This window comes from Bombina bombina, chromosome 1 (genome assembly GCF_027579735.1).
Source record: "Bombina bombina isolate aBomBom1 chromosome 1, aBomBom1.pri, whole genome shotgun sequence".
NCBI classification, from domain to species: domain Eukaryota; kingdom Metazoa; phylum Chordata; class Amphibia; order Anura; family Bombinatoridae; genus Bombina; species Bombina bombina.
In genome coordinates, this window is record NC_069499.1 from 140920724 (window position 1) to 140942983 (window position 22260).

General features: G+C 40.9%; 1 protein-coding gene across 1 annotated transcript in view; it reads right to left on the reverse strand.

Moving 5' to 3' along the window:
* Positions 1-434: 434 nt before the first annotated feature.
* CDKL1 (cyclin dependent kinase like 1) overlaps positions 435-22260 on the reverse strand; it is a 160546-nt gene continuing 138720 nt past the window's right edge. Inside the window, exons 8-10 of the mRNA XM_053697644.1 lie at positions 3625-3681; positions 3292-3447; positions 435-2351 (exon numbers count right to left, since the gene is read on the reverse strand). Coding sequence (XP_053553619.1) covers positions 2244-2351; positions 3292-3447; positions 3625-3681 — 321 coding nt within the window. The 3' untranslated portion in view covers positions 435-2243. The remainder of the gene's footprint in view (positions 2352-3291; positions 3448-3624; positions 3682-22260) is intronic.

Below are 22260 nucleotides of genomic sequence, written 5' to 3' on the forward strand. Positions count from 1 at the left end.
TACGTGTTTTTTAGTTATTTTGTGCGGGCGGTTGCAGCCAGCATTCCTTTGAGGATGCGTACGCAACTGGCGACACCGACAGACGCGTTACAAACGCGATTATAGTACACAATATTTACATATCATAATACAGCTTATACGTGTAAACTAAAGGTAGTTTTATATCATTTCTAATACTTTTGTTTACATAAAAAAGATGTTACAGTGCTGTAAACGGAAAGGTAATATTTGTTGTTTTAAATAAATATAGACTATTGACCCAAGCAGAGAAGATTGTGACTTACAGGCAGAAAACATAGTAATTTTTTATAACATTTTTTTTTAAAGCTATTAATTAAAAAGTTTGGATTTTGGAATTCTGGATTTGGGGATTTGTACCTGTATATTATAACAGCAAGCACTTGTCAAGAGAAAACTCAAATAATAGGAATAAGTTCCACAAAAGAGGTAAATTATTTTACTTTATGCAAAAGCTGCACATGCAACATTTTTGTTGTAATAACGTAATAAACTGAAAGTGATGCAACAGCAAAAAATATATGCAACAGTTTTTATACATTTGTGACCAAATTAGCACGAGAAACAAAGAGTTTATATATTCTATAGTTTATTTTTGTTACCATCATATGATAACTAGGACTAGTCTTTTTATATCCATCGGATAGTCAGCGAATGAAAAAGTGAATTTTAACAACAGACTATAAATATAAAAGTCAAATTTGGAAGTTTTAAACATTTTTAAAATGATTTAAAAAACAGAACAAAAAAAAAACACCTTTTGTATTCAGAAACTCATTAATAAAAAGCTAGTAAATCACTCTAAAAATTGTTCTGCTGGGCTAAAGTTTACATATACCAGGGACTGCAAAGTTTAATTAAAGAAATGAACAGCACATTATGTTCTAGGTGATCATCCTATTAAAGGGACATAATGGGTCGCATGAATCTTTAGGAGTATTAAACAGCCAGGAAATATATTTTTTCCATATACAGTGTACAATACAATATCGCAGCTGCAAATTTGCCAACCAGGATCTTGTGGCTAGAATGTCACAGGCAGAAATCTCAAGAAAGCCAGGAACTTGATGCTAATGAAATAAAGAATGTTGTTGCCAGCAATATTGATCTAAGGTAACATTTAGTACAGCTTTGCAGGCTTCTCTGGTATCCAGCAGCGGCTTTCTCAACAAAGAGGGCCCTGGTGCAAAAAAAAAAATTGGGGTCCCCAAAAGTAAACCAGTTGAAAGCAATAGTAAGAATATACATGGTGCTCTATATAATGATTTTGAGGAAAGCTATATAGACTTGCAACCTATACTAATAAAAGGCTGCCCTGCATTAGGATTTTACACACTATGCATATGGGTCCCATCCAAACACTGGGCCCTAGTGCCAATGCACTGCTGCACCAATGGTAGTTCCGCCCCTGCTGGTATCAAAAGGGTTAAAAAGCAAGCTTCCCTTCCTGCAGTAAGAACAAGATTCCAAGCAAGACAAGAATTGTAATTACACACACTCCTTTAAGATTCATATGGTCTTTTATGTGCTTTCATATCAGGCTGAATGCTAGATCCCTAGTGTCATATTAACAGACCCGAAATTTGTCACTGCATCCAATTTTGTTTGTTTCTTCCCTAGACAACTGCTACGTTTTGACTGCATTGTTGGATTATTGTGATAGACAGGATCTGGTATTTACATGGTTAAGACCAGTAGCAGCTGCAGGTCAGTCAGTACTAAGTGCACCACAAGTTCATGGTTAGTCAGAGAGCAGTGCAATGCGTTTTTCCAGCACTTTGTCTAATAAAATATAAAAAGTTTACAATAATAAATGTATACAACACAGGAGAGCACTAGTAGAATATTTTTCTTGCAGACCGATTGTATAACACGCACATATTAAGAGGGGGCTATGTGTTTTGATATGGGGTACACAGACACTGTAAATCTGTTCCTCTATTTATATGTGCTTATCTTTTATTACAGCACATTTGCTTCCATGGGTTTCAGCAGCTAAAAGGCTTTTGTAAATGAATTGTCTAAGTGCACAGATGTTCTTTGCTTCAGTACATAACAGGTTTATTAGCATCTAAACTGCCGGAACCTATAAATAACTTTCAAAGATTGTGCCTGCTGTTTACTGGAATAGGTGCTGCATCTCATTTTCTTCTAACAAATTCCTGCCGTTTTGTTCCCAGAACAATAAATATTTAACTAGTCTCTGTGCAACCTCTTCCTATCAGTTAGATGTTAGGAAAACGGTAGTTGAATTTTCTGGTGTTGGAGTAATATTTCTTGCTTTCCAAGACTGGCAGAATGTTACTGCTGGTTAGCTGGGGTAGGTGCTGAAGCTGGGGAAAAAAAGAAAATATAAAAAGTCAAGAATCATAATCAATAGAGGATAACTCAATTTTTAGCTTCATTTCATGATGGCATACTGAGGCAGGCTGAGAAGTGGTACTTGTAATGAGCCCTACTTGTATAACACTGCTGCCATATACTGCACCCTCCAGGACCTACCTAGCTATGCCCTCATAAAAAGGAGTAAAGATTCAACAAAATACCTAGAGAAAAGGTACATTTGATAAAATAAATATAATAAATAATAATTCAGACAGAGAATACAATTTCAAACAACTTTCCAATTGACTTCTATTATCCAATTTGCTTTCTCTTGGTATCCTTTGTTGACGTATAGGTAGGCTCCTTTAGCACATTATGGTTGTAGCATGTGAAGAAACAAAAAGGTAAAGGAACTATTTGTTTAATAATCTCCAGCAGGTAAAATGGATCATGGGAATACATTAAAGTACACTGTCCCTTTAAGTTTACAACTGGAATAGGATGTAGCCTATTACAGGCACACAAGAGCCATTTCTATGCCTAAAATTCTGTATTTTTAGTATAAGAAATTCTCAACCCCTTAATTACACAGATGCACCCTGTATATTGTGTGTGCTTAAGGGGTTTTCCGCCTGTAATAGGGCGAGTTTCTGCAAAAGCAGTGATGCACATTGTTACTACGTCTCACTCCAGGAGGCATTCGGAAATAGCCTGGTCTCGTGAGAGCTACGCTATTTAACCCATGCATAAAAGACAGTGATCTGGGCTGCATGCATATAACCAGGCCCCCGGTGTGAGCAGTAGAATAGGCTTCCTTGTACCTGAAAAGGATTAACACAGACTTTTACCGCTAAATCCTTGTTATTATTTCTAACATCACAGAAGGATTCTAGTATTTGTATTATTTTTGGACTACTAGCAATTTTTTTCATTTATTTTAATACGAACCCCAGGGAAATGTTTTCTGTGTAACCTTGTCGGCTTCCTGCTGACTCTCTCTGGATCTTTTCCGAAGTCCCCTTCATCTCGAATGCTATCAAAGTAAGGATGTTCAAGTAGCTGTTGACAAGTGAGCCTCTCGGCAGGATCCATATGTAAACAGCCCTGTGGATAGAAGGATAATTACAATACTGAAGAGCCTTCTCTTATATACAATACATATTTAACTAGTCTCTTTACAATGCTGTCTACTTATGTATTTTGCTGGATCTACAAGTGGGCATTTTACAATGCATTTTTATTATCAGTATCTTAAACCTGAGCGATGTTAAGTGGTATTACCTTCATTAATCCCAAAGCTTGTGAAGAGATATTTGAAAATCTTGCTTCCAGTGGCTCCTGTAAACAAAAAAGAATATTCAGAACTGGAAAATAGAACAGAGCCTTACTAATGCAATATGGAATGAAGGGGGAAAAAAAAATACATTCTCTTAAAGATGTTTTCTTACTCCTAGTGGTGTCATAATCAATACTGTATATAATTTGCTGCTATCATGCAATAGAGAGAAAATCCCAGAGATTCCTCTTTATTGATAGACGGTGTACACGGGTCAAAATGTCCCCCTCCAGGATCCTTTCCCTAGCCTTTATTCCCCCCCTTCATTCTAGGATCCCCCGTACCTCCTTCCCCTTCCCTCCTTCCACCTCCCTGCCACTCTTTTTTTTTTTTTTTTTTAAATAATCATTTTATTGAGAATCCAGAAAAAACAAATATTTGTCATTTTGTGGACAAGAATGTTGAAAAAATACAAAAAAAACAAATGATCACATCATATATAATTTCCAGATACATTCTCAAAAATGGGTATAACTAATACCTCTATACTGACTTGTATCTTATTTAACTGTACATAACGATAGGATAACAAACATAATCTTCCCATTCATTTTATCCTGAATACTGAATTCTATTTATTCCTCTATTCACCTTTTAAATGTACCTAAAAAAATAGGACAAAAGAAAGAAAAGAAAAGAAGCGAAAAAGAAAGAGAAAAAAAAAAAAAGGGGGGGGGGAGGGGTAGGAAAAGAGAAAGAATAAACCAACCGTGGCAAGCCGCTTCCTCACTCCTTAAATATTTATTTTTACATCCATTGTTGAGGAAGTACCTCCTCCACGACCAACATGATCAAAAAGAGCGAGCTCCTTAAAGGAGCAATGAACTGAGTCTGAATTTCGAGAGGCCATGACAAGATTATATTCTTCCATTTATCAAAGAACAGTCTAAACTGTTTTTCTGCCACTCGAGTTAAGCCTTGTCTTTCTACTGTCATTTGTAATTTCATGTTTATAAATTCTGCTATCCTGGGGGAATCAGGGGATCTCCACTTCTGACATATTAAATTGCGTGCGGCCAAAATGGCCATATTCACAAGCAATCTATCACCTCTTTGTCTAAGTTCTTTTTCTAAAAAGAATACATTGCGCGGGGAAATTTCAACCTTCTCTTGCAAAAATCTGTTCAACCAGTATTGTACTTTACCCCAGAATTGTCTAATTTTTGGGCACCCCCAAAGGCAATGTTTCAAGTCTGCCAGTACTTGCCTACATTTTAAACATGTCACATTTTGCCCTCCCTGCCCCCATTTCCCTATCCTATGAGGTGTAAGATAGTAATTATTCATTAGTTTAAATTGCGCTTCTCTCCAAGTCACCAATAAAGTGGCTTCCCTTGCCCGCTCGAAACTCTTTGCAATTTCCTCCTTTTGAACTATTCCAAAATATCTTAGAAGTGTCTCTTTCATCTTATTCAGATGATTTTCTCCCGACACGGCTTGTATCGCCTGATACCAGTAAGATAATGTGCGCTTCCCTGCTTTATATAGTTTGAGTCCTGACTCAATGCCTGGGTCCCAGACCATTCTATGCTTCTGTAACAATTCTGAGAGAAAACTTCTAGCTTGCAGATATGCGAAAAAAATATTTGACGGTAGATGGAAATTCCTTGCTATTTCCTCATATGTTTGTATTATCTCCCTATCCAGTTGCATTATCTGGGCAAAATATATTATCCCTTTTTGTTTCCAAGATCTGAAAACTGCATTATTTGACCCTGCTGTGAAATCTGGGGTTCCTATAACTGGCAAATATTTTGATAATTGAAACTCTTGACCTCTAAGGGCACAATATTTTTGCCATGCAAGAACAACGTTAGCAAATGTAATTAAATTGCCTATGTTGCTTGGTAGTCTGCCGTGTGGGTGATGCAGAATTGCCTTAAGATCAAATGGCGCTACTAATGCAGACTATTGTATAATATGTAACATGGTTTGTCTCTAAGATCCAATCTATACCAAATTTGATAAGTGTTACAATATTATAGTGAGTGATATTAGGTAACGCCAGGCCACCATATTTTTTGCTCTGTGTAAGCTTATCTAACGCTAACCTAGGTCTCTTCTTCCCCCATATAAACCTAGTACATGCCTTTTTATATTTGCCCACATCCTGTTTGGAGATAAATAATGGTAAATTCTGCATCAAGAACAATAATTGGGGGGAAACTATTGTTTTTATCAGCATTATTTTTGCAGATAAGGATAGGTAGTGTATATTCCACCTTTCCAGTTTCTCCTGAAGATTATTAAAAAACTCACTATAATTTAAATAATACCAGTCCTTAGGATTTTTACTCAATTTGATACCTAGATAATTAATGTGGCTCACTTCTCTAAATATATGCTGAGTGCAGCTTCTCGCTGTTTTAGTAATCCATAATAACTCCGATTTCTCGGAGTTGATTTTATATCCTGAAAATTGGCTGAAGCTCTTAATAATTTCTAGACATTTTGGAATACTTACATTGGTATCTTGTAAAAACAAAACAATGTCATCTGCATAGAGTGAGATGGTTACCTTCTGACCTCCCAACGGAATCCCTTGCATCTCCTGTCTTAGCAGTACTGCCGATATCAAATAACAATGGTGATAACGGGCAGCCTTGTCTTGTCCCTCTTTGCAGTGTGATGTAATTTGATAATTCCTCATTTACTAAAAGTTGGGACCTGGGATTACTATATATCTTTTTTATTATCTTTACTAAATTTCCCTCTATTCCAAATTTATTTAGAGCAGTAAATAAGTGATCCCATGCAATCGAATGCCTTTTCTGCATCGATAGTTAGAAGGGCTAAATCCTTTACACTTTCTTTGCAACAATCTTGATTTTTATTATAATAATAGTCTAACATAACTAAGACCCGACGCATATTACGCACCGGATTTCTTCCAGGAATAAAACCTGTCTGATCCGTATGTATCAGGTCCCCTACTGCTCTTTTTAATCTGTCTGCTAAAATTGATGTAAAAATTTTGTAATCCAGGTTCAGGAGAGAGATAGGGCGATATGATCCCATATCCTCCACGTTTCTGCCTTTTTTATGAATTAAAGATATTATTGAATCTGTAAAGTATGGGGAATCCAGTTTACCTTGCATGTAATAACTGTTGTATAATCTGACCAGTGTTCCCGTTACTTCCTCGCTTATCATTTTATAGAATTCCGCCGGGAGGCCATCTGGCCCGGGCGCCTTGTTGACTTTAGTTCTTTCTATCGTGTACCTAATTTCCTCTTCCGTAATTTCTTAATTAATTGAAGAGCTTCTCCAGATATTCTTGGGATATTAATATTTTGCCAGAATTTATCTTTCTCCTTCTCACTAATTCCCTCCTTAGAATATAATTTTTGGTAAAACCTAAAGAAAGCCTCCCGTATTTCAGAAGATTGTGTGAATGTTTCGGTACCTTCCTCAATTATGGGAATCATATTCTTTTTTTTCCTAAATTTAACAATTTTTGTGAGGTTTTGGGCGGAGATCCCCTGATACCCCTGGCAATATGCCCTCGTCTTCATGTCTTCCCGTGCCCAGGACTCTCTCAGATATGCCTCGCTCTCATTTTTTGCTTTCATATACTTTTTCCATGTGTCTGGGTTGGGGTTACTGATATAGTTGCCATAGCTATTTTTAAGATAATTTGCTAGTTGTATGTCTCTGGCCTTCCACTTACGTTTTCTTGTTATCATATATGATTTAATTTCCCCTCTCAGGACTGCCTTCCCTGCTTCCCAGAATATTTCTATTTTTGATATATGTGCTTTATTTAATTCATAATACTCTTTCCATTTCCTTGCGAGCCACTTATTAAATTCATCATCAAATATCATATACTTAGGGAAATAAAACGCGTTTATGTTATTAACACTCCTATTTATCCTCCCATCTACCTTTAAAGTAATTATTGCATGATCAGAGATTAATATTTCAGCTACTTTTGACTCTAGATTACTCGAGAGAATATTTTCCTCAACCAAAAACATGTCTATTCGTGAGAAATTTTTATGCCCTTTGGACTCGCATGAGAAACTACATTCGTCTGGATGCTGTAGACGCCATATCTCTTTTAATTTAAGTTTTTTTGCAAATTCTCTGAGGACTCTTGCCACTCTCATATGTTGTTTATTGCCTTTAAACCGAAATCTATCTAAATATGGCTGCATCGTTGCATTTAGGTCCCCGGCCAAGATTATGTTTTGCCCCAAATAGGGTATTAATTTATTCGTCATTTTTGCCCAGAAATCTCTATCTAGTCCATTTGGACCATATATATTACACAATGTCCATAATCTATGTTCGATTTCTAATTGCAAAATAATAAATCTCCCTGCTGGGTCTAATTCCTGTTTATTAATTTTGTATTCTAATTTCTTATTAATTAATATAGCCACACCGCATTTCCTACTATTGCAAGGGGTCGCAGAAATCTCCGCAATCCAGTTAAACTTTAATTTCACTAGCTCCGAATCCTTTAAGTGCAACTCTTGTAAAAAAATTATATCCGGATGGTGCCTTTTGAGCAGTTTAAAAACATTTTTTCTTTTAATGGGGGAGGTTATCCCTCCGACATTCCATGAGACGAAATTTAACATTTATTTTTAAAGAGTCATTTTATTAAAAAGTTTCTTTTCCCTTTCCTCTCATCCTGCCTTCCTACGCAAAGTGAGCCTACGGCCGCCACAGGAGGAGGAAAGTAGGGGGAAAAAATAAGAGAAAGAAGAAGAAAAAAAAAAAAAAAAAAGGGAGAAAGAATTAAAAGAAAAACAGCTGTATCTCGCCATATTATTCCTGAGCAAAAAGTGTTGCAGGACCCTTATTCCTATCGTGTGTCTTTGGACACCTCTATACCTTTCTCTGCACAAAATCTTCCGGCTTCTTCAGCCGAGTTTAAAAAGATATTGTCACCTTCCGTATTTATGATTATAATTTTAGCCGGATACCTCATTGTTGCCTTTATTCCTGCTTTTATCAGATTTGTACAGAAAGGTGCCATTAGCTTTTTTTTGGAAGACGTTTCCACAGAGAAATCTTGGAATATGAGCACTTGTTTAGTGTCTATCTTAAATACTTTGTTTTTCCTATATTGTCTTAATATGGTCACTTTATCTTGAAAATCAAGATACTTTATCAACACCATTCTTGGGCGTGTAGACCCGTCTGAATATTTCTTAATGTTCCCAATTCTGTGTGCCCTCTCTACTCTCATTTTTTCCGAGGTCATATTCACCCCTAATAAAGATGGCAAAGTAACTGCCACTCTTAACATACATTTTTTTCTGTAGTGTAACGGTCCCAACTGTTCCTGCCCCCTTCCAGTGATGGGCCACCCACCCGCCTCCCTCCTAAATCTCACACGCCACCAACGATCGGCACCACCGCTGCCCGATGCAGAGAGGGACACAGAGTGTCCCTCTCTGCTTCAGTACCTCTGCACGCCTATTTCTGCACTGCCCCACTCATGGGGCATGCAGAAATAGCGCCATCTCACTACTTTTAGCGAGATTGCGGCAGAGAGAGAGAGGCTAGGTCCTTAAGGTCTTAACGACCAGCGCTGTCCCCGTGCCGTCTCTACTGCGCGTGACTGCGTCAGACAAGCATACTTGGCCTTTTATTATATAGGATATACACACCCCTCCAATGCCAGACTTCTTCAGTTCACGTATAGCTAAACTAATATCTATTTGGAGAAAGATGTCGAAATAGGTGGACTCTGGTAAACAGAGCAGGTAAGAGACATCACACATACAGGTTTGTCTGGGACGGTATTTAAATGATATTAAAACCAAATAAAATTTTGACTATATGACCTTTCGCTTTACTGGTATTGATGTAAACATGATACACATTGGAAACAAAATAATGAACACATTCAACCAGAACCCAGAAACTGCCCTGTACAATTGTTTATGGCCTTCATTATAATTAGCCTATGAAAAAGCCTAAAGCTCTAAAGTAATGGGATGCCTGAAACAAGAGGCACTCGGTCCTAAGTCTGTACAAACAAAATTTCAGGGTGAAGAGCAATTTGCAGATTAGAAGGGCTTCATCTCCAACTTAAAGTCTGAAAACATCACTCACATCAAGACATATTTCTCTTGCTCCTGCCACAACCTACTATTCTCTACCTTCTGCTTATTCTCCTCATTCACAGAGGAAGAGGTACCCTAATACCATACTTCTCTTTAATCAACATTCTGTATTTTACAACTTCAATTATATAAGATAATGGTTTTCCATTATCCAAGTCTAAAAACATACATTATGCTTACCAGATAATTTCCTTTCCTTCTGTATGAGGAGAGTCCATGGCTTCATTCATTACTTGTGGCAATACAGAACCTGGTCACCAGGAGGAGGCAAAGACACCCCAGCCAAAGGCTTAAATACCTCCCCTACTTGCCTCATATCCCAGTCATTCTGCCAAGAGAACAAGGAACAGTAGGAGAAATATCAAGGTATAAAGGGTGCCAGAAAAAGAAACAAACATTTAGGTCCGCCCAACAGAGAAAAATGGGCAGGGGCCGTGGACTCTCCTCATACAGAAGGAAAGGAAATTATCTGGTAAGCATAATTTATGTTTTCCTTCTTAATATGAGGAGAGTCCACGGCTTCAATCATTACTTGTGGGAAACATATACCCAAGCTCTAGTGGACACTGAATGAAAACAGGAGGGTAAATAGAGAGGCGGACCCTTAATCTGAGGGAGAAGTGGTAACAGTGGAAACTGACTAGACTGAAAACTGCTAATGCATCTATCAGCTCTACCTGAGGATCCCTTGACCGCGACCTGTATCTGGGTAGCTTGGAATTGAGTTGGGACGCCATAAGATCTATCTCCGGCGTCCCCCATCTGTTGCAAATCTCTGCAAACACCTTGGGAAGACCTTGCTTAGAAAGTCCGCTTCCCAGTTGTCCACACCTGGAATGTGGATCGCTGACAGCAACCAGTTGTAGGCCTCCGCCCATTCCAGAATCCAAGATACTTCCCTCATTGCTAGGGAGCTTCTCGTTCCCCCTAATGGTTGATGTAAGCCACCGAGGTTATGTTGTCTGATTGGAATCTGATAAACTGGGACGAACCCAGAAGAAGCCAAGCCTTCAGAGCATTGAAGATCGCTCGAAGTTCGAAAATGTTGATCGAAAGGAGAGATTCCTCTCGAGTCCACAGGCCCTGTGCCTTCCTGGCACCCCAAACAGCTCCCTATCCTGATAGACTTGTGTCCGTAGTCACAATCTCCCAGAATGGTCTCAAGAAGGATGTCCCTTGGGACAGGTGATCTGGACAGGGCCACCAGGAGAGAGATTCTCTCGACCGGTTGTCCAGCGAAATCTGTTGTGACAGATCAGAGTGGTCGCCATTCCACAGACTCAGCATGCACAGCTGCTGAGGCCTGAGATGGAATCTGGTGAATGGAACAATGTCTATACTAGACACCATGAGTCCAATTACCTCTATACACCGGCCAACAGAGGACCTTAAGGAGGTCTGTAGGGCAAGACTATTGTAAGTTAGCTTGTAACGTCTCTGGTCTGTAAGAAATATCCTCATGGATATGGAATCTATTATCGTACCCAGGAATTCCACCCTGGTACTGGGAACAAGAGAACTCTTTTCTAAGTTTATCTTCCATCCATGAGATGGATGGTGCCTGAACCAGGATGTCATCCAAATATGGCGCCCCTGTGTGTGTCCTCGCCTGTGTGGCATGTGTGGCCAAAAATCCTAGCACCGGCCCTGTGAGTAATATGCACCTTTTCTACCTTGTGATGGTAGACTAAGAGAAAATGAAACAAATGTATTTGAGGCATTTAAAAAAAACTTTGCTTTACTCTCTAGTTAATCAACACATTGCAATTGAGCTGGTGCTTTAGTGTAACTGCCTAATTGAATTGAATTTTATTTGAAAATGACCTGCAGAAATATGAAGAAAAGTTCTGCCTCTGGGTGCGTTTAGCAAGTGTGGAGATAGCACCATCAACCTTAGGGACGGAACCCCACAACTCTAATTGAGAGTCCGGAACTAGGAATAATTTCTTAAAAGGAAGAAAGGGAAAAGGAAGACCCAAGCCTTTCCCATTCATTCTTAATAATATTTGCCATCTTTACGGGAACCAGGAAAGTCTGTGGTACAATCCTGTCCTCCTAGACCTTTTCTAGTCTAGGAATACAAGGTTCCTCAGGTAATTTTGGTTCCGGAACCTCTAAAGTAGCCAAAACTTTCTTTAACAGAAAGCATAAGTGTTCAATCCTGGAGGCTTAAAGGCAGTAAATTCCGACCCAGAAAGAGCATCCTCTGAAGTATCAGAGGTGTCATCATCGGATAGTCTTGCATCAGATAAATCCAATAAGTTAGTAAATGACCCCTGGGAAGGATAGCAATATTTGACCTTTCGCTTGTGCTTAGCTGGGCGAGGTAAAGCACTGAAGGCCGCAGACACTGCCGTTTGTAGCTGTTCAGTAAAGTCTGACAGAAAAAGGCCCCTCCAGGAGGAGGATTAGCAGTGCAATGGGAATCTGCATGTGTAGTAGGAGATGACAGCAGGGAACGCACCTCAGAGGTTGACGGCTCAGTGGTACTAAACATATTTGTTTTCTTAGATGAAATTACTTTATCAAGGCATGTGGAACATAATTGAGCAGGCGGATATACCGTAGCCTCCTCACAATATAGACAGGTATTAGATTTAGGTAAAGAGGGAGTACCATCCAAAATATCAGAGTCGTCCATAGCTTGCGCTTGTATAGAAAAAGAAAAATGGCACCTTTATACCCCCAATGGCTGGGGCACTTACCGCATGGTCAGGAAAAGATGAATCAGTGTGACCCCACCCAGTCACGTGGTGCGCCATGCAGGACCGCCCCTGCTACAGGAAAAAGCACGCCAAACCTTACAGGGTGCGCAGCTAACCAAAACGAAAGTACAAACCTGTATGTTCCAACATCTGTCTGAGCCTTATCTCACACATGTCGCAGCATAAAACATAATAAAGTAAATTATGTAATTAAACACATTATGCTTACCTGGTAATTTTATTTCCATCGTGGAGAGTCCACGGCTTCATGGCACCACAGACAAAGGCTTAAATACCTCCCTATCTCCTCCAGTCATTCTGCTGAGGGAACAAGGAACAGTAGGAGAAATATCAGGGTATAAATGGTGCCAGAAGATAGATTCAATTTAGGTCCGCCCACCGTAGTTAGGGGCGGGAACTGTGGACTCTCCTCCCCACGATGGAAATAAAATTATCATCAGGTATTATCAAGTCCTCCACACCTTATGGTATATGCGACAAGTAACTGGCTTCCTTGCCTGAACTAGAGTGTCAATCACACTTTCAGAAAAAGACTAAGCATTCAATCTCCACGCAGTTGATATTCCAGCAGATCCCTGTGACACAGTAACCTCCATGGCGGAGAGGATAACATCCCCACCAGATCCGCAATCCAGGTTCTCTGTGGCCACGATGGAGCAATCAGGATGGCCTAAGCTCGCTCCTGTTGAAGCGTGCCACTACATGAGGTAGAAGTGGTAACAGTGGAAAAATGTAAGCTAGGCTGAATCCCTAAGGCACCGCTAAGGCATTTATCAGCTCCGCCTGGGGATCCCTCAATCTCGATCCGTATAGGGGTAGCTTGCAATTGGGTCTGGATGCCATGAGATCTATATCCGGCATTCCCCATCTGAGACACATCTCTGCAAACATTTCATGGTGAAGAGACCATTCCCCCGGATGGAAGGATTGCCTGCTGAGAAAGTCAGCTTCCCAGTTGTCCACACCTGGAATGTGGATCGCTGAAAGCGAGCAGCTGTGGGACTCTGCCCACTCCAAAATCCAAGATACTTCCCTCATTGCTAGGGAGCTCCTTGTACCCCTCTGATGGTTGATGTAAGCCACCAAGGTAATGTTGTCAGTCTGGAATCTGATGAAGCTGAACGACCCCAGAGGAGGCCACGCCCTCAGAGCATTGTAAATTGCTTGAAGTTCCAGAATATTTATCGGAAGGAGAGACTCTTCCCGGGTCCATTTTCCTTGTGCCATCCTGGCACCCCAAACAGCTCCCCATCCTGCGAGACTCGCGTCCATGGTCACAATCTCCCAGGACAGTCTCAAGAAGGATGTCCCCAGGGACAGATGCTCTGGACGGATCCACCAAGAGAGGGAGTCCCTGGTCCGAGCATCCATGGATATCCACTGTGATAGATCTGAATGATCGCCGTTCCACTGTCTCAACATGCACAAGTGAAGAGGTCTGAGATGGAACCTGGCAAAAGGGATGACGTCTATGCTGGAGACCATGAGCCCGATCATCTCCATACACTGAGCCACCGAAGGGCTTGAGGAGGACTAAAGGGCTAGACAGGTGGACGCAATCTTCCTGCGTCGATATTTGAGAAATATTTTCATGGACATAGAGTCTATTATCATGCCCAGGAACTCCACCATGTTGATGGAAACCAGGGAACTCTTTCCTGAGTTGATCTTCCAACCGTGAGATTAGAGCAAGTAAAGAAGAGCACAAAAACAAGAGGTTGCGGCAGCAACAAGCAGAGTAAAAAATGAAATTTAATTAAAAGTAAGATACTTTATTATTCCATTAAAAAGCCAGTAGGAAAAGATACAAAGGGTAGCAGGGTGAAACCTCCTTACATGTTTCGTGCCTATGCTGGGCTTTTTTAATCATAGATTAAGTGCCCAGCATAGGCACGAAACATGTAAGGAGGTTTCACCCTGCTACCCTTTGTATCTTTGCCTACTGGCTTTTTAATGGAATAATAAAGTATCTTACTTTTAATTCAGTTTCATTTTTTACTCTGCTTGTTGCTGCCACAACCTCTTGTTTTTGTGCTGTATTACAGCAGCGGAACCGGCTGATAACAGCGGCGTGCACCCCCAGTGCTCCACTGCTACTTTCCTCCCACTCACTTCCGGCTGAGTCACAAGCTGGTTTGGGGCTTCGAGCGGTTCAGCGTTCGTGGATATCTATGCCAAGTAAAGAAGAGCCCTCGAATGATCCTCTGCAAGGCTGAACGACAGCGCCTGGAATAGTATGTCATCCAAATAGGGCACCACAGCAATGCCCCTGGATCTGGCCACTGCAAGTAGCACCCTCAGAACCTTTGTAAAAGCTCTCGGGACCGTCGCCAGACCAAAGGGAAGGGCCACAAACTGGAAGTGTTGGTCCAGAAACGCAAATTTTAGGAACTTGAAGTGGTCCCTGTGAATTGGAACATGAAGGTAAGCATCCTTCAAGTCTATTGTTGTCATGAACTGCCCATCTTGAACTAGGGGCAGAATAGATCTGATCGTTTCCATTTTGAACGATGGAACAGCCAGAAACCTGTTTAAACACTTTAGGTCCAGAATCGGGCGGACCGTGCCCTCCTTATTTGGAACCACAAAAAGATTTGAATAGTACCCTAGACTCCTTTATGCTTGGTGTACTGGTACGATAACACCTAGAGAGGAGAGATCCCTCACACAGTCTAGAAAGGCCTCTCTCTTTTCCGGTCTTGAAGACAGGTTTGACAGGAGGAATCTGCCCCTGGGCGGATGGGACCTGAATCCTATTCTGTAACCCTGGGTGACAACCTCCAGAACCCAAGGGTCCTGGCGCTGGGCCTTGCCCGCACGAAAGGGACGAAAAGTAGATCCTTTAGGCTTAGCCTTCTTATCCTGAGGTAGGAAAGCTCCCTTGTCTCCCGTAACCATGGATATGATCAAATCCAAAGCTGGACTGAACAGAATCTTTCCCTGAAATGGTAGGGACAACAACCTCAACTTCTAGGTCGTTTCTGCAGGCCAAGAATTTAGCCACAGTGCCCTGCGAGCTAAAACGGAAAAACATGAAACCTTTGCGTTCAGGCGAATAATTTGCATATTGGCATCACAAATGGAAGAATTGGCGATCCTGAAGGCCTTAATCTTAGCCTGTAGCTCGTTGATGGGAGTCTCCCTTTCGACCATCTCACACAGGGATTTACACCAATATGTTGCAGCTCCGGCAACCGCGGCTACAGCCGCTGCCGGTTGAAAAAAAAACCCTGTGTGTTGAAACATTTTCCTTAAAATGTTTAACTTTTTATCCATGGGCTCTTTAAACGACGAACTATCCTCGAGGGGAATAGTTCTCCGCTTTGCGAGCGTGGAAATAGCACCATTCACCTTAGGGACAGTCCCCTACATCTCGAGCTGAGAGTCCGGGACAGGGAACAGTTTCTTAAAGGAAGAAGAAGGGGAAAAGGAAGAACCTAATCGCTCCCATTCATTCTTAATAATATTAGCCATCTTAACAGAAACCGGGAAGGTCTGGGGCACCACCCTGTCCTCGTATACCTTATCAAGCATAGGAATCGAAGGTTCCACCGGAAGCTTTGGTTCCGGAACCTCCAGAGTAGCAAGCACCTACTTCAGCAAAAAGCGCAAATTCTCCATCCTAAACCTAAAGTCAGGCTCCTCCACAGCCGGAGGATGAGATGACACGGACTCTGACCCAGAGGGAGCCTCCTCCGAAGAGTCGGAGTGGGCCTCATCATCGTATAACACCTCTGGCAATTCCATAGGTGTAGACGACCCCTGGGTCTGGCCGCTCTGATACGCCCTACACTTGCGCTTAGCAGAACGTGGTAAGGCATGGATCACTTTCGATACCGCCGTTTGCAGTTGATCCGCAAAATCTGATGGCCAACAAATCTCTCCCGTAGGAGTAACGGTTGGACCCTGGGGTGCTGCATGTGCACTCAGAGAAGAAAGCATGGAATGGACCTCATGGGACGGGGAACCCTCAGAGGTGGACGGCTCAGTAGTACTAGACATCCCTTTATTTTTAGATGTCGCAACCTTATCGAGGCATGTGGAACAAAGTTGAGCAGGCTGATCTACAAGAACCTCCTCACAATAAACACAGGCATGAGACTTTGACACGTTAGAGGGTACTCCCTCTTTATCAGAGTCCTCCATAGCTTGCGCTTTTATTATGGACTAGACAATTTAATAAACAGGCACCCTTATACTCCAATGGCCGGGGCACTCACCACCTCCTATGACCCGGACTACAGAAACCGTTCGCCTCCTGCGCTGCTGATCAAGAGAGGAAGTTGAGACTGCCACACCCGGTCACATGGGATGCCTCACAGGACCGTCCCTGTACTAAGAAGAAACGCAACAAAACCGGCCGTGTAAATACTCTCAGAAGTCAACCTGAAAGTTCCACCATTGCCAGAGCCTCATCTCGCACATAACGCAGCAATAACACAATAAACAATATCATGTATAAACCCCCCCTGTTAAATAATCCCCTTACCAGGAATATTAGCCCTTGGTTCTCTAAGATAAAAGGCGCCACACTGTGACCCTGTCTTCTGTGTTGTCATTATGTAAAAAAAAAATTAGACGATCTTACCAGAATCTATGCCGTGGAACAGGAACACGGCCCTTCAAGTGTGACAGGTAGAAGCATAGCTCCTGACATGGACTTGAGTGTAGAAAGCAGGCATCGAAACTCGTCAACGCTGATTGCTTGTGGAGCTGTTAATATGAGTCGCAATGGTTTTGCAGAAAGACTCTCCCTGCATCTCCGTACTCTAACTTTCACCCAGGCTCTCACTGAGAAGCTGACAGGATTACTTAAAACTCCAGTCCCATTCCGAAGAGTACTACCCTCCATAAGAGACTATTTCGAATCTTCGGCACTTCTCTGCCATCCTCCTATGAGGAAAGGCAAAGAATGACTGGGGGATGAGGGGAGTGGGGGAGGTATTTCAGTTTTTGGCTGGGGTGTCTTTGCCTCCTCCTGGTGGCCAGGTTCTTTATTCCCAAAAGTAATGAATGAAGCCGTGGACTCTCCTCCCCTTTAGATGGAAATCCCCCCTGTTCAATAAACCCCTTCCAGAGATATTAACCCTTGATTCCATACAGATAAAAGGAGTCACACTGTGACCATGTCTTCTTGCGTTATCATATGTTATAAAAAATTAAAACGATCTTACCGGATTCTCTGCCGTGGAACAGGCACACAACCTCTCAAGGGTGACAGTCTTGTAGCATCGCTCCTGACATGGACTTGAGTGATAGAAGCTGGCAGTGAAACTCGTCAACACTGATTACTTAGGAGCTGTTAATACGAGTCTGTATGGGTTCGCAGAAAGACTCTCCCTGCATCTCCAGACCCTAACATTCATCAATGCTCTCACTGAGAGGCTGACAAGACTACTTAAAACTCCAGTCCCATTTTGAAGGGTACTACCCTCCATAAGGAACTACTCCGTATCTTCTGACACTTCTCTGCCAACCTCCTGTGACGAAAGGCAAAGAATGACTGAGATATGAGGGAAGTGGGGGAGGCATTTAAGTTTTTGGCTGGAGTGTCGTTGCCTCCTCCTGGTGGCCAGGTTCTGTATTTCCACAATTAATGAATGAAGCCGTGGACTCTCCTCATATTAAAAAGGAAAGATATGTTTCTCCTCATTAACTCCCCATCTGCCTCTAGACACTTTCCACTCTACTGGCATTTTTGGTACTACACTATTTTTTTCTCCCCCTACCTATTTAATCACTTGCTCAGTTTTTCTTTTCTTGGTACCATCACTTCCCTTGACAGTGCTCCTCAAGACTCTCGTTATAACCTCCTCAATGGGAAACCCAATTCAGTCATTTGTCTTCCTGACCTTTATGTTGGTGATATACACACACACACACACACACTAGTCCTAAAGCCGTGTACACGAAAGAGGAAAGTAAAATCACGTATTTAATATAATATAACAGTAGATACAATAAAATCACTTATTTAATATAGCCGTAATACATAAAATTAAGTACAATAATCATGGATCCATGAAATTAATACAATGATGCTAAAAGGCAAATAAAAACAGTATAACAATATTATGTATTGTATTGTGTACTTGTAAAGCGCGGCTAATCACCCGTAAGGGTCTCAAGGTGCTGCTCATTTTATCAACCTCAGAAGGATGAAAGGCTGAGTGGACCTCACCGGGGATCGAACCTGCAACCCTTGGGATGCTACAGAGCTCAATAAATTGCACAATATAGAAACAATGGAATAGATTGTACAATGATAATGGTTAGTGGGCCAGAAGACTTGAAGAAATGAATTGTGGGCTAGGTCTTCAAGTCTTCTGGCCCACTAACCATTATCATTGTGCGATCTATTCCATTGTTTCTATATTGTGCAATTTATTGTTCTTATATTATTGTTATACTCTTTTTATTTGCCTTTTAGCATCATTGTATTAATTTCATGGATCCACGATTATTGTACTTAATTTTATGTATTACGGCTATATTAAATAAGTGATTTTATTGTATCTACTGTTATATTATATTAAATAAGTGATTTTACTTTCCTCTTTATTTTCCTCATTGTTTCTTTGCTGCCTATCCCTTTGCCTCTGCTTGGGTAGGCGCTTGAGGGAACCCCTATTTTTTACTGTGATTTCTATTGGTGGTTACCAGGCATCACTTCCCCTCAGGCCACAAGGGTCATCGAGTAGGCGCTAGTCCATCTCTCACACAATCTATACTTTTAAATCACCAGTGGAGGGGTACATGCTGTTTGTTGCCTCTCCCTGCTGGTTTAATTTTCTCTTGAGTAATTAATATATAAATAAATATATATATATATATATATATATATATATATATATATATATATATATATATATATATATATATATTATACACACACACACAAACATTTTATTTATATATATATATATTTACACACACACATACAGGTGAAACTCGAAAAATTAGAATATAGTGCAAAAGTTAATTTATTTCACTAATGCAACTTAAAAGGTGAAACTAATATATGAGATAGACTCATTACATGCAAAGCAAGATAGTTCAAGCCATGATTTGTCATAATTGTGATGATTATGGCTTACAGCTCATGAAAAACCTCAAATTAACAGAATATTATATTATTCTGAAAAGGTGCAATATTCTAGGCTCAAAGTGTCCCACTCTAATCAGCTAATAAAGCCATAACACCTGCAAAGGGTTCCTGAGCCTTTAATGGTCTCTGTCTGTCTGGTTCAGTAGGAATCGCAATCATGGGAAAGAAAAAGGTGCACAAGCAGCAGGGATGACCGCAGCCTGGAGAGGATTGTCAGGAAAAGGCCATTCAAAAATGTTGGGGACTTTCACAAGAGCAACCACACACAGACGGATCCTGGACATGGGCTTCAAATGTCGTATTCCTCCTGAGTTTGCACAGCAAGGCCTAGATTTAGAGTTTGGCGGTAGTCGTCAAAACCAGTGTTAGAGGCTCCTAACGCTGGTTTTTACCGCCCTCTGGTATTTGGAGTCAGTCAGGAAAGGGTCTAACGCTCACTTTCCAGCCGCGACTTTTCCATTCCGCAGATCCTCTTACGTCAATTGCGTATCCTAGCTTTTCAATGGGATCTTTCTAACTCCGGTATTTAAAGTTGTGGCTGAAGTGAGCGTTAGAAATCTAACGACAAAACTCCAGCCGCAGAAAAAAGTCAGTAGTTAAGAGCTTTCTTGGCTAACGCCGGTTTATAAAGCTCTTAACTACTGTGCTCTAAAGTACACTAACACCCATAAACTACCTATGTACCCCTAAACCGAGGTCCCCCCACATCGCCGCCACTCGATTAAATTTTTTTAACCCCTAATCTGCCGACCGCCACCTACGTTATACTTATGTACCCCTAATCTGCTGCCCCTAACACCGCCGACCCCTATATTATATTTATTAACCCCTAACCTGCCCCCCACAACGTCGCCGCCAGCTACCTACAATAATTAACCCCTAATATGCCGACCGCAAAGCGCCGCCACCTACATTATAGCTATGTACCCCTAATCTGCTGCCCCTAACACCGCCGACCCCTATATTATATTTATTAACCCCTAATCTGCCCCCCTCAACGTCGCCTCCACCTGCCTACACTTATTAACCCCTAATCTGCCGAGCGGATCTCACCGCTACTATAATAAAGTTATTAACCCCTAATCCGCCTCAATAACCCTATAATAAATAGTATTAACCCCTAATCTGCCCTCCCTAACATTGCCGACACCTAACTTCAAGAATTAAACCCTAATCTGCCGACAGGAGCTCACCGCTACTCTAATAAATTTATCAACCCCTAAAGCTAAGTCTAACTTTAACCCTAACACCCCCCTAAATTAAATATAATTTAAATCTAACGAAATAAATTAACTCATTAAATAAATTATTCCTATTTAAAGCTAAATACTTACCTGTAAAATAAACCCTAATATAGCTACAATATAAATTATAATTATATTATAGCTATTTTATGATTTATATTTATTTTACAGGTAACTTTGTATTTATTTTAACCAGGTACAATAGCTACTAAATAGTTAAGAACTATTTAATAGCTAAAATAGTTAAAATAATTACAAAATTACCTGTAAAATAAATCCTAACCTAAGTTACAATTAAACCTACACTATCAATAAACACTATCAATAAATAAATTAAATTAAATACCTACAATTATCTACAATTAAACCTAACACTACACTATCAATAAATAAATTAAATACAATTCCTACAAATAAATACAATTAAATAAACTAACTAAAGTACAAAAAATAAAAAAGAACTAAGTTACAAAAAATAAAAAAATATTTACAAACATTAGAAAAAAATTACAACAATTTTAAACTAATTACACCTACTCTAAGCCCCCTAATAAAATAACAAAGACCCCCAAAATAAAAAAATTCCCTACCCTATTCTAAATTACAAAAGTTCAAAGCTCTTTTACCTTACCAGCCCTGAACAGGGCCCTTTGCGGGGCATGCCCCAAAGAATTCAGCTCTTACAATACCCCCCCCCCCCCAACATTACAACCCACCACCCACATACCCCTAATCTAACCCAAACCCCCCTTAAATAAACCTAACACTAAGCCCCTGAAGATCTTCCTACCTTGTCTTCACCATGCCAGGTTCACCGATCGATCCAGAAGAGCCTCCGATGTCTTGATCCAAGCCCAAGCGGGGGGCTGAAGAGTGACGTCCATCCTCCGGCTGAAGTCTTGATCCAAGCGGGCAGAAGAGGACATCCGGACCGGCAAACATCTTCATCCAAGCCGCATCTTCTATGTTCTTCAATCCGATGACGACCGGCTGATCGTCAAGACCTCCATCGCGGATCCATCCTTCTTCTCCGACGACTTCCCGACGAATGACGGTTCCTTTAAGGGACGTCATCCAAGATGGCGTCCCTCGAATTCCGATTGGCTGATAGGATTCTATCAGCCAATCGGAATTAAGGTAGAAAAATTCTGATTGGCTGATGGAATCAGCCAATCAGAATCCAGTTCAATCCGATTGGCTGATCCGATCAGCCAATCAGATTGAGCTTGCATTCTATTGGCTGATCGGAACAGCCAATAGAATGCGAGCTCAATCTGATTGGCTGATTGAATCAGCCAATCGGATTGAACTTGATTCTGATTGGCTGATTCCATCAGCCAATCAGAATTTTTCTACCTTAATTCCGATTGGCTGATAGAATCCTATCAGCCAATCGGAATTTGAGGGACGCCATCTT